This window comes from Cottoperca gobio, chromosome 4 (assembly GCF_900634415.1).
Source record: "Cottoperca gobio chromosome 4, fCotGob3.1, whole genome shotgun sequence".
Taxonomy (NCBI): domain Eukaryota; kingdom Metazoa; phylum Chordata; class Actinopteri; order Perciformes; family Bovichtidae; genus Cottoperca; species Cottoperca gobio.
Genome location: NC_041358.1, coordinates 22045680 through 22058135, shown reverse-complemented (window position 1 = coordinate 22058135; position 12456 = coordinate 22045680). Strand labels below are relative to the sequence as shown.

General features: G+C 40.1%; 1 protein-coding gene and 1 long non-coding RNA gene across 4 annotated transcripts; one reads left to right on the top strand and one right to left on the bottom strand.

Annotated features, from left to right (window-relative positions):
* Positions 1–7: 7 nt before the first annotated feature.
* LOC115007207 (uncharacterized) lies at positions 8–519 on the bottom strand. The gene is made up of 3 exons (XR_003832156.1): positions 496–519; positions 366–390; positions 8–264 (listed from the first exon to the last, which is right to left on the bottom strand). It is a non-coding gene; the product is annotated as an uncharacterized LOC115007207 (long non-coding RNA).
* A 1641-nt stretch (positions 520–2160) lies between these two features.
* Positions 2161–7984, top strand: LOC115006588 (cytochrome P450 2J2-like). Of its 3 annotated transcripts, none has more exons than XM_029428868.1 (9): positions 2161–2549; positions 3916–4081; positions 4176–4328; positions 4417–4577; positions 4735–4911; positions 5008–5146; positions 5591–5778; positions 6528–6669; positions 7505–7984. In XM_029428868.1, the coding sequence occupies exons 1-9, from the start codon at positions 2358–2360 to the stop codon at positions 7678–7680; spliced, it is 1494 nt and encodes a 497-aa protein (XP_029284728.1). In that variant the 5' UTR covers positions 2161–2357; the 3' UTR covers positions 7681–7984. The 3 variants fall into 3 exon arrangements, with proteins under 3 accessions (XP_029284728.1, XP_029284730.1, XP_029284729.1); XM_029428870.1 differs by lacking the exon at positions 2161–2549 and adding an exon at positions 3540–3593; XM_029428869.1 differs by lacking the exon at positions 2161–2549 and adding an exon at positions 3680–3814.
* Positions 7985–12456: the final 4472 nt, after the last annotated feature.

The following is a 12456-nucleotide window of genomic DNA, read 5'->3' as shown; positions in this document are numbered from 1 at the left end:
CCACCTAGACACAAACATGCAGAGGAAATAGGGTTAATGGCTCAAGGGAACTAATTAGTGCAGAGCATGAGACAAGAGAAAGAGAGAGATTTGTGCACCTGAGTCTCCTGAGTAAAACCTGTTGCTAACTGCACTATGTGGTCGATCCACAAAGTTGTCAGCTTGTGTCACTATGGCTTCCTTCACCATCTTGTACCCAGACACAAACACCATCTTGTCACCGCCGAGACGGACACTGAGCACATTCCCATAAACGTCAGCCAGCTGTAGACAATAAATCAAGGAACAAACACTGATGAGTCACTACTTTGACCCACACTGCTGCATCATATTAACCTTTTAAATGGTTCAAAAACAAAACCTACCTATGCACAATGAGGAATCAATGGGCTACCAGGTGTCAAATTTCCATTTATATTTCCAATTTGACCAGCAGATTTCAGTATCCAACATTAATTTCACATTTCCTGAAGTGTGTGACCAATTTAAACTTACATGCTTGAGGTGAATTCATTTAAATAATTTAAATGGTTTCTATTTTCTTTAGTACATTTTCACAGTTATACATGTGTCCTACATAAAACAATGTTTTCCTCCCGTTTAAATATTTTCCCGTAATTATCCCGTATTTTTAACCTTTCAAGGCCTAATTTTAAAAAGTGTACAGTGGCCTCCGATAGAGCAGGTGGCAGTATTATGTTTAACTTTAGCTGAAAAACGTTATCCGCCAGAAAACACACAGAAGAAGAAAACAGGAACAATAACACAGAAGAAGACGAAAAGAGATGGATAAATCACAGTGACCGGGAGATAGATGGAGACATAGTTGTACCTGCCAAAAAAGTTTAAACTTTATGAGGAGACCTTCCCTTATTTAATAAAAAGCAGAGTCGGATAAACTCATGCTTTTTGTAAAGTGTGTCATTCAGATTAAATCCTTTTATTTGATTTGGATCCTGATAGAGAACAATAACTACTCATGGCGCTCTTCAAGAAGAGAAAAGTCAACAGAGCTTTCAACCCAGAATGGACTCATTCATGTTCATCCTTCCCACTGGAGCACAACACCAGCGTCTCATATGCTCAGAGACCGTGGTGCTCATTAAAAGTGGTGATGTGAAACGCCACTATGAGACAAAGCACAATGTTTTTGACCAAACAAACCCACTCAGGTCTGAACTGAGGGCACAGAAAATAAGCACTCAGAGCCCAATGTGATTTAGATTTGTGACAAAATAAAGCAAATAGGCCACCTGTCAGCATCATCAGCCACAGAGAACAGTTTAACCCAGGATGTGGTAGCCTGCGTTAAACTGTTCAATTGTTAAGATGTGTTGAGACTGATTTATTCTAACATTGATTGAGAGTTAAATCAAGATGTGAAACAGTTAAAGAAGAAGGGAAACTCAAGCTGCTGCTACACTATATTTTATTTTTCTAAGATTAAGCACTTTATTTTAAGATGCACAATTTTTCAAAAGCTATTTTATTTATTTTTTCAATTTTATTTTTAAATGTAGCCCGAGAAGAACACTATACATATCTACAGTAATATATCTGTATATCTGTATAGTTCAATGTTAAGTGACAATAAATATTGTCAGTCAGTTGTTGATGATGTGCAGACGTTGATACAGCTAATAGGCTGCTTATATCACACTAATTCATAACGCACGTGAGACATTATGATGCTCCGGACCTTTGCTCGCGAAAATGTTCTCTAACTGGACCTCTTAGAATTTTAGTTGATTACCCCTGGTATATGGTTATGCAAGTCCACTATCACAAGGACCTTTGAGCAGAGTCTGAATTGCTGATTTGTTATGTAAGTAATGTGTCATGTAATGTTAGTAGTGTGAAGTAAATAACTGCTGATTGTATTAATTCACACTTGATGATTATCACATGTATTTGTCCACCTCAATCAATAAGTATTTTTGCACAAAATGTATTTCTGCACATGTATTTCTCCACCGAATGTATAATGAGCACTATCAGGTACGCTTCTCCTTTAAAAAGGTACAGGTCCGCAACCATCTCGTCATAACGCTGCTCTCCAAGGGGCGTGACCGCGCCAACATGGACCAATGGGAAGAGACTACACTTTTTTGCGTTGAACTAGTCAAATCGTTTGTGAGATTTGGTTACACTTCCTGCTATACCAACAGATAGTTAACTGATTTAGTTCGGGCTGTGGACTTGGTGATGCAGAAAATGCTGTTATCATCACTTTAAATAAATATTATCTTGAACATTCAGAAGTGTGCTGGATTGATTTGAAAGGCAGTCATAGTGTCCTCAGAACTTTAAATACTAACAGGTCATTTCTCCTGCTGCTGGTTTGACTCTCTTAAACAATGTGGCTTTATAATTTGTTGTCGGGTTTTGACCTCAAGGGACTATTCCTGTTTATTTTTATTTTTATCCTCATTGCCGATTTCCTGAAAAACAGAAATCCTCCAAATTATCCTCCAGGACCATTGGGTCTTCCACTTGTGGGGAATTTCTTCAGTGTGGACAGTAAACATCCCTACATTTATTTTACCAAGGTAAGATGTATTACATGAATGAATTAGATGAATTTCTTTGAGACATTCTTATACATGATTAGTTTGATTGATTTAATTAAATGTACAATCAGTTCAAGATCTTTCACAAACACTATTGTGCAATAGATATAAGGAAAGGGGTTTATGTCATACCTGTCAACCTGTCAACCTGTCAACCTGTTTTGGCGGACTCCGCCCATATTTTACACATGTAATGTAAATGTAAACATATAAGGGATGGGTATATACATTCAGGAAATACATGTTTATTTAAAGTATGTATTACTTGTACAGACATGTTTATAAAATGTATGTATTATATTTATTAGTAAATATCATCAATTTATTTGATTCATGAGTTGTGTGGCTTTTGTTTCCCCCCACGAGGACTTCCTTGCGATGTCAGAGTCGGGAAACATGTCCGCGTACACTGCGACTGAAATCATCGCAGAAGCTGAAGGCTACATTATTGTTGGCACAAAGCATCGACTTCTTTCCCTCAGCTTTGGTCACTTGGTCTGCCTCCGACACAGTTCTTGTCACAAATGAAGTCATTGACAGTAAATGTTTTTGTGCCTCGTGCTTGTGCTTGGACGATTGTTCATGCTGGCGAACATCGCTTATTCCGTCGTGTGCAAAGCTAAAATCTGAATGACACACTTTACAAAAAGCATGAGTTTGCCCGACTCTGCTTTTTATTAAATAAGGGAAGGTCTCCTCTCATAAAGTTTAAACTTTTTTGGCAGGTACAACTGCGTCTCCATCTATCTCCCGGTCACTGTGACTTATCCATCTCTTTTCGTTTTCTTCTGTGTTATTGTTCCTGTTTTCTTCTTCTGTGTGTTTTCTGGCGGATAACGTTTTTCAGCTCATGTTAAACATAATACTGCCACCTGCTCTGTCGGAGGCCACTGTACACGTTTTAAAATTAGGCCTTGAAAGGTTAAAAATACGGGATAATTACGGGAAAATATTTAAACGGGAGGAAAACAGGATAGAAGGAAAAATACGGGATAATCCAGGGAAAAACGGGAGGGTTGACAGGTATGGTTTATGTAGACACATGTATAACTGTGAAAATGTACTAAAGAAAATAGAAACCATTTAAATGAATTCACCTCAAGCATGTAAGTTTGAATTGGTCACACACTTCAGGAAATGTGAAATTAATGTTGGATACTGAAATCTGCTGGTCAAATTGGAAATATAAATGGAAATTTGATCTTGGTACACCTGGTAGCCCATTGATTCCTCATTGTGCATAGGTAGGTTTTGTTTTTGAACCATTTAAAAGGTTAATATGATGCAGCAGTGTGGGTCAAAGTAGTGACTCATCAGTGTTTGTTCCTTGATTTATTGTCTACAGCTGGCTGACGTTTATGGGAATGTGCTCAGTGTCCGTCTCGGCGGTGACAAGATGGTGTTTGTGTCTGGGTACAAGATGGTGAAGGAAGCCATAGTGACACAAGCTGACAACTTTGTGGATCGACCACATAGTGCAGTTAGCAACAGGTTTTACTCAGGAGACTCAGGTGCACAAATCTCTCTCTTTCTCTTGTCTCATGCTCTGCACTAATTAGTTCCCTTGAGCCATTAACCCTATTTCCTCTGCATGTTTGTGTCTAGGTGGGATTTTCATGAGCAATGGTGAAACATGGAGGAGACAGCGACGCTTTGCCTTGTCTACCTTACGTAGCTTCGGCCTGGGTAAAAACACCTTGGAGCAGAGTATCTGTGAGGAGATCCGTCACCTGCAGGAGGAGATAGAGAAGGAGAAAGGTGGTTCACAATCAGTACAAAATGAGCTCATAATCAGCAGCTGTTCACCAGAATAGCATTGTCTAAACAGTGGACTCTTCTCCTTCAGGTGAACCTTTCAACCCAGCAGGCCTCTTCAACAATGCTGTGTCCAACATCATCTGCCAGCTGGTGATGGGGAAACGTTTTGACTACAGCGACCACAACTTCCAAATCATTCTGAAATATCTGTCTGAAATTATTTTCCTCGAGGGCTCCGTATGGGGTCTGGTAAGTCAGTAAAATCCATTTATATCAATCATTTTCAGAGAGACAGCATTCTGGTGGGATTCTGGGACCGAGAGGCCCAAGTCTGTGGTCAAATGTTATCACATGAGGTGAAAGGTCATGTGAACGTTTCTCTCATCTACTGTTTTCTTCTGAGCAGCTGTATGAGTCCTTCCCTGGAGTGATGAAACACTTGCCAGGTCCCCACAACAAAATGTTCAGTCGATTCAACACCGTCCTTGACTTCATCAGTCAGGAGGTAAAGAGCCACAAGAAGGACCTGGACCACAGCGATCCCCGGGACTACATTGACGCTTTTATCATAGAAATGGAAAAAGTAAGTGAACAACTGAACAACTGAACAACACTCAGTAGCCTTCTCTGTCTATCTACCAGCCACTTATTACTGTATTTTCTCTGTGTTTCTGAATAGCACAAAGAGTCTGAACTGGGCTTCACTGAGAGCAATCTGGCTCTGTGCTCTCTGGATCTGTTCCTGGCTGGAACAGAGACAACCTCCACCACTTTGCTGTGGGCTTTAGTTTTCCTCATCAAAAACCCTGAAATCCAGAGTAGGTGACATGCTAGGCCCTACACTGAGATAACTGTGAAACAGCAAGAAAACAAGACTAAAAGAGTCTACAGCCATGCTGACAGCTCTGTGAGGATGTATAATCTTGGAACCTATTGGCCGGATGATTATTTAGCATCTGGGTTAACAGCAAATATTTCTGGGGTTCTGGTGTAGCCAGCAGATTTCCAGGCCAAGGCTTCCTCTTCTTTTTGCTTGTCATTGTTTACAGTCCAAGTTTAGGCACAGCAGTACTTTGAGCTAAATGCTGACATCAGCATGCTAACATTTCTTACAAACATGCTGATGTTCACCATTTTATGAGCTCTTATCAGCTTATCATGTTAGCATTAACATATCACGTCATATTAAAATGTCATTCATGTCAAGTTTTTGTCCCTCTGTTACTAGAAGCTTAATTCATTCAATGTTCTTGTTTTTCCAGACGAAGTCCAGGCAGAGATAGACAGAGTGATCGGACACAACCGACAGCCCAGCATGGCAGACAGACCCAACCTGCCCTACAGTAATGCCGTCATCCACGAGATCCAGAGGATGGGAAACATTATTCCTCTAAATGGACTCAGAATGGCCACCAAGGATACAACACTGGGAGATTACATTGTACCAAAGGTGCATTAAATAATCCTACACAGTCATTTTAAGTCTTAAGAGGATTATCTCTGAAATAGAGATGGGAGTTTGTTTTTACTGACTTGAGTTTACAAGTCACTCACTAAAGAAAGTGATGTTTTCAAGTCACTCGAGTCACCATCTCAGTCCCCCAGAGCAAGTCACTCACTAAAGAAAGTGATGTTTTCAAGTCACTCGAGTCACCATCTCAGTCCCCCAGAGCTTGGATTGGAATCCCCCAGCATCCATAGAGCATGTACACCAGAGACATACGGCGGCCGAGCCAACTAATATCCGCTTTAGCCCTCCGCTAACTTGAATCGGATAAAATAATTTAAATGTGCAGCTCTTCTATATTTTCTAAATGTTATCGGACTGAATTAATAATTAATAATTAATAATTCTGATAGAAACAAGTCATTTTGCGGGGGTTGTGACACTCAAAAACAATTATCGACCTCTACCTTGCTGGGAGAGTGAGTACTGAGTGAGTGATTTTGTTCAGCCGGAGTCAGACCCTCAGCTCCGCGCTGGGAAAGCAAGTACTGAGCCAAAATCGCCTCGTCTTAACAGTTCGCACTTGCAAATAGGTACAGGTAGGAGGGGCAAGTTAGTGAACAAGTTAGTAGAGATGAGGACTTTTGACTCCGGAGTCAGTAAAATGATTTCACTTATGACTCGAACATCACTACTCTAAAATGTAACTGTTGTTGTTGCTTGGTGTTGACCTATAGATCTTGTTTTTTCAGGGTACGTCCTTCATGCCCAACCTGACCTCTGTGCTGTTCGACAAAACTGAATGGGAGACTCCAGACACCTTTAACCCTGGACACTTCCTAGATGCTGAGGGGAAGTTTGTGAAGAGAGAAGCTTTCCTTCCTTTCTCTGCAGGTAAACCACATTCACCTCAATCTTAAGCATTTACCTGAACCTGAATATACCTATCTGTCCTCCACTTAACTTCAGTTTTTTTTAAAGGGCACATTATCCAGAAAGTACACTTTACAAGTCAGTAAAAAAGAAATACAGAAAAGAAAACACACAACATTACATGTAAAAGTACACACAAAATTTTAACTCATGTCATAATGTGAACATGACGACAACACTCATACAGTATAACTGTAACAGGATTGTGGTTGCTAGCCTACTTGTCAACGAGGTGATTTGGGTACCAGCCGGTGAAATTAGGAGAGATCATAGGGAAGAGAAAAAGGATGTTTTCAGCCTGGATTGAAAGTATCAACTGAGCTTTGTATCCTGATCAGTGCAGTGGGAAATGATTCCAGAGCAATGGAGCTCAGTTGGCAAAGGAGGGACCACCAAAAGAGTTGAAGAAAGGTTATGTAACCAGCATTAAAGGAAGCGTATAAGAAATAAGGCTGGAATTGTATGAGGGAGCCAGTCCATTCAAAGGCTTATAGGTAAAAAAGAAGGATTTAAAAATCAGCTCTTGCATGCAGACACATCAGTACCATCGTTATACGATTCAAGTTCTTAGATCTTGAGGACTCTGGCTGCTGCGTTCTGGACCAGATGGAGTCCTTTTGTTACTGCATTAAAAAAGTGCATTACATCTATTATATATATTAAAAAGGCCTGTTTGAGGATTTCAGTGTCTGATTTTGATCAAATTGGCCCTATTTGGGTTATTTTAAAAAGGTGGAAAATAAAATATCCTGAGCTCTTACACATTCATGTGTGTATATGTTTGTGGACTTTTCAGGGAAACGCGTGTGTCTCGGTGAAGGCCTCGCCAAGATGGAGCTGTTCCTGTTTTTGATCGGTTTACTACAGAAGTTCTCTTTCTCCGTTCCTGATGGAGTAGAGTTGAGTACAGAAGGAGTTACTGGAATTACACGAGTACCACACCCCTTCAAGGTTTACGCCAAGGCTCGCTGAATCATACAATATCTCACTGAATCATTTCCATCTAACCAATGTGTAACAATTAAGAGTTAGTAAAATGCTTCATGACAAATATCTGTAGTTTTTATTCTCAAACTTTCACTGTTGATTGATGACTGCCTCATGCACTGATGACTTGTTTATTCCCTCTGCCTGTACATTTAATCATGGGTAATAAAGTTATTTTTAACTAAAATATTCTTGTATTAATGCCACTGTTTATAAGACATTTCACCTTTGTACCTTGTTATTAATGACAAAATGTATAGAGATTTAATAAACACAATAATCCAGCCTGTATTGGCTAGGTTTTCTTTTTAGTAATACACAGTTATGTCATGTATAAGCTATTAGTTGATAATACACTCAAATCATTAACAAAGCCATTTAAATTAATTTGTAAATGACTAGTAAATTATTTGTTTATTTGTGTCACAAACCTGGTTTAAGACACAACATAACATGTGTAATGATAAAGAATTACTCTCAACATCGACATAGTGTAGAATGTGGAAAGTGGTGGAAAAAAATACTATTGGTTGGCCTATGCTTCCATCTATTGGCTAAACATTGATGCAGGATAAATATGGAAATCGGTAAAATACTGATTCAATAATCATGTTGGTGTAGAATGGGACGTTGAACAAATAACCTTCATATATATGAAGTTTAAAAATACTGAATATGTACAACCCAAATTGCTCACATACTTAAAGTATGTTAGCAAAGTAAAATAACATGACCATAGAGACTAATTGCACTATGCTTTTTGGTGCCTCGTTGTCTCCAGTGCTACCTTATAATCAGAAATCAGAAATCCTTTATTTGTCCCACGACGGGGAAATCTCCGTTGTTAATATTGCTAACTGTTAGCTTTCTATTTTAGCAATAACTTTATTTGGAACAAAATGAAACAACCGTTTAACCTTAGTAAGAATTATGATACGTGCCAGTTTACAGTGCACGCATACATTTATGTCTGCAAAACAAAACAATAACCACTAGTCCAAAGTAAATCTTGTCACAGTCTGGTTGCGTTTTGGTTTCCTGTTTTATTTTGAAACGTTCACTCCCCCTTGTGTATGTCTAGCTGTACTTCCTGTCGGTGTATTTTCCCACCCCTCCTGATTGTTAATGTGTTCCTCCTGTGTCTATTTACCCTGGCCTTGTGTCTTTGTCTTTCTCCCCCAGCTGTGTCTTGTTCCCTCATTTGGTGTCTGTGTATATATCCCTGTCTGCCCCAGTGTGCCTTGTCGGATCGTCTTTCATATTATGTGCCCGTTACCTGCCGTGCTTCCTGCCGTGCTTCCCCGTGTCTACCCTATGTCTACCTCTGGTTCGGTTTGTGTTTCTTCAGTTTTATTTGTTACTTTGTATTTTCTGATTATTCAGCTTTGTTTATTAAAGGCTCGCTTTTTGTTAAAACATTGTCTCTTTTGCTGCAATTGGATCCTCTCCTGTACCATACCTGGACATAACCGTGGCAGAACGATCCGACCAAAGATGAACCCAGCAGTACTTGACGACGAGGATTTTCTTTGTCTTTATTTTGAGCTAAGATGTCTTTTGCGAAAATGGAAAGAAGCCGCCTGTAGAAGGGACCAACACGCCGTTCTTCGACAGGCCCGCGGGGAGGTGGCTGAAGGTCCTTGGTTGAGGAGTCTTCCGCCGGAGGAAATCAGGAATTTCCTCAACCTCGCAGATCGGTCTGCCTTACAGTCAGCTCGCCAGCTCACCGTTCCTGCTGCTCCAGCCCCTGACCCATTTCTGGGTACTCGCCTGGCCTTTGGGGGGCCTCTGAGTGTCCAGAGGGCTTCCAGGCTTCTGAGGAGGAGTTCTGGCCGTTCAGACTGTCATAATGTCGGTTCTCAGAACCCAGAACCCAGAGACCCCAGCCCCTGTGCTCCCTTTGTCCCTCGAGACTCCAGCCCCTGTATTCCCTTCGCCTCCCCAGACCCCGGTGATCCTTTCGCCTCCCCAGATCCCTTCGCTTCCCTCTCTTCTCAAGGCCCTTTCGATCCCCTCTTCTCTCCAGACCCTAGTGCTTCCTCCAGTCCGGACTCCTTCCAGCCCCGTCTTGCTGGCCTCCTTCATGCCCGAACTTCCACCTCCAGTCTTGTTCTCTGGCCTCGTTTGCCTTGTTCCCTCGTTTGGTGTCTGTGTATATATCCCTGTCTGCCCCAGTGTGCCTTGTCGGATAGTCTTTCATATTATCTGCTCGTTACCTGCCCGTTTACCTGCTGTGCTACCTGCTGTGCTTCATGCCGTGCTTCCCCGTGTCTACCCTGTGGTTACCCTGTGTCTACCTCTGGTTCGGTTTGTGTTTCGTCAGTTTTATTTGTTACTTTGTATTTCCGATTATTCAGCTTTGTTTATTCAAATCCAGAAATATAAGAAGTGGACATAGTCACCATGACGTCACCCATTGGTTTGTGGACTACTATTTCCATGCCTTGAGTTTGTCATTTTGGCCATCGCCATCTCGATTTTATTTATTTTTTGCCGTTACCATCTTGTTTTTGAACAAGAAAGGGTTAAAAGACTGAGACAAAAACACAGACAACACCGCAGAAGCGACTTGTCAATCATAAGGTAGCCATGGGCTCAAGCATACCCAGGTATACAGTCTATTTTACTCTAAAAGGAACCTTAAATTACAAAATGAATATCAAACTGTATTAAAGACTTGAAACTAACGATTTAGACCATAAACATGTTAGGAAAACATTTACTGTGATAATAAATCAAATGACAATTACGGTCATTTTCTCAAACTTCTACACAACCGGACTTTTTGCAACCAGTGGCCTTTACAAATAATGTAGGTTAAAGGCACTGGATGGGCTTCACTTTTCAAAACCACAAGTTTCTCACTTGGTACAGACTTGATTTTTATACCCAGCACTGATGAAATGCCTGCTGGGGCCTCACAATGGCGTTTTCAGTAGTTCTAAATCTTTGGAGGCATCTATCACAAGTTGGATCTGAACTCCAACAACCCACAAGACTACATTAAAAACTTCCTGATAGAGAAACTATGTTGATTGGGCCAATGTATGAGAACCAAAACCTTTATAAACTAACTGCATGTTTGTCTGTGTCTGACAGCACAACAGAAACAGTGAACTGGGTTCTGACCATGGTAACCTGGTTCTGTGCTGTCTGGATCTGTTCCTGGCTGGTAGAAACTAATTTACATGCAACTGCACAATGGATCAGTTAGACACCTTTCACTCACTGTACTTTTGGCCTCACTCTATTTACACTATGAACTTCCAATGCAATCTCAGTGTAAGGTTGATAAAAGACAGTGGAGGTTTGAGTGTGTTATCACATTGCTAAGCTGATATTGTTGCTAAAGTGTTATTACCATCATATTATTTTGGCACGATAACACTTGATTATTATTACTACTTGATATCAACATTTGTAACATGACATAGATATTGTTTGCCAAGGAAAAGGTAGGTGTGTGTAACCTTTATGGTTATATAAGTCCACTATCACAAGGACCTTTGAGTCTGAATTGGTGATTTGTTTTTCATGTAATCTATCCAGTAATGTTAGTAGTTGGTAGTGTAGTGTGAATACTTGAAAAGCTTAGACCTTCCTCCTACTCCTGGTTTGACTCTCTTTAACAATGTGGCTTTATGATTTGTTGCTGGGTTTTGACCTCAAGGGGCTATTCCTGTTTATTTTAATTTTTATCCTCATTGCCGATTTCCTGAAAAACAGGAATCCTCCAAATTATCCTCCAGGACCATTGGGTTTTCCGATTGTGGGGAATGTCTTCAGTATGGACATGAAACATCCCTACATTTATTTTACCATGGTAAGATGTATTACATGTACATACATTTTTTTTAACATGTATAACTTAATAAAATAAAAGCAATTTAAATTATTTTCATCCTTCATCCTTCCTCTTATGGTGACCCATGTACAAGCCATCGGAAATGGAATAATAATGAACAGAGCATGCACAATAAAGGCAAACTTTACCAGACAGGGGGCTTGTGAAGAATCATCAATCCAAAGGTAGATCAGGTAGGAGAAAGCAAAAGGAGATATATATATATCTATCTATCTATAGACTTTAGTTTCCTTTCTAACACAATGTGAAAGACATTTTTGACAGCAGATGTTTGAGCTTGTCACAGCAGGAAATGCATTAAAAAACATTCAAACAGCTGCACTGAGGTGAGCTAGTTACAGGGTGCTGGTGTTGTGCATGCTGGTTTACTGTCCAGGTGTTCTGGGACACTTGGTGAAACTGAGGCAGTGGTAACATTTGTTTAACTTGTGTTTTTCCTGCCATTACAAGTCAACAAAAACTATATTACAAAAAAATACCAGATCAATGTCCTATCATCTATTCCAAAAGGTCTGTGAGGACAGAAACGTCTAATCAGAATCATTACACTTTTGGACAAATCTGCATATTTTTTGTGATCTACTTGCTGCATAAAATCGTGAAATAATAAAAGGTGGTTAACTACGTTATAAACAGTTTGACTGAGGACTGACATCTCTGAGAATAAGATTTGATGTCTATGAAAGATCTTCTTTAATGCTTTTTATAATGTCCATTTTGTTATGACCGTAGCTTATTCTTACTCTGCATTTGGTAAATGGAGGGCTGATCACACACATAGGTCATTATATGCACAAAAGGTGTGAGTCAGCAGAGTACCAGCCCATCTCTGACTAGAAGTTGATGATGGAGCGAGTCATCCTTATCAGTCCCTTGCTATTCTCCTTTGCTTCACA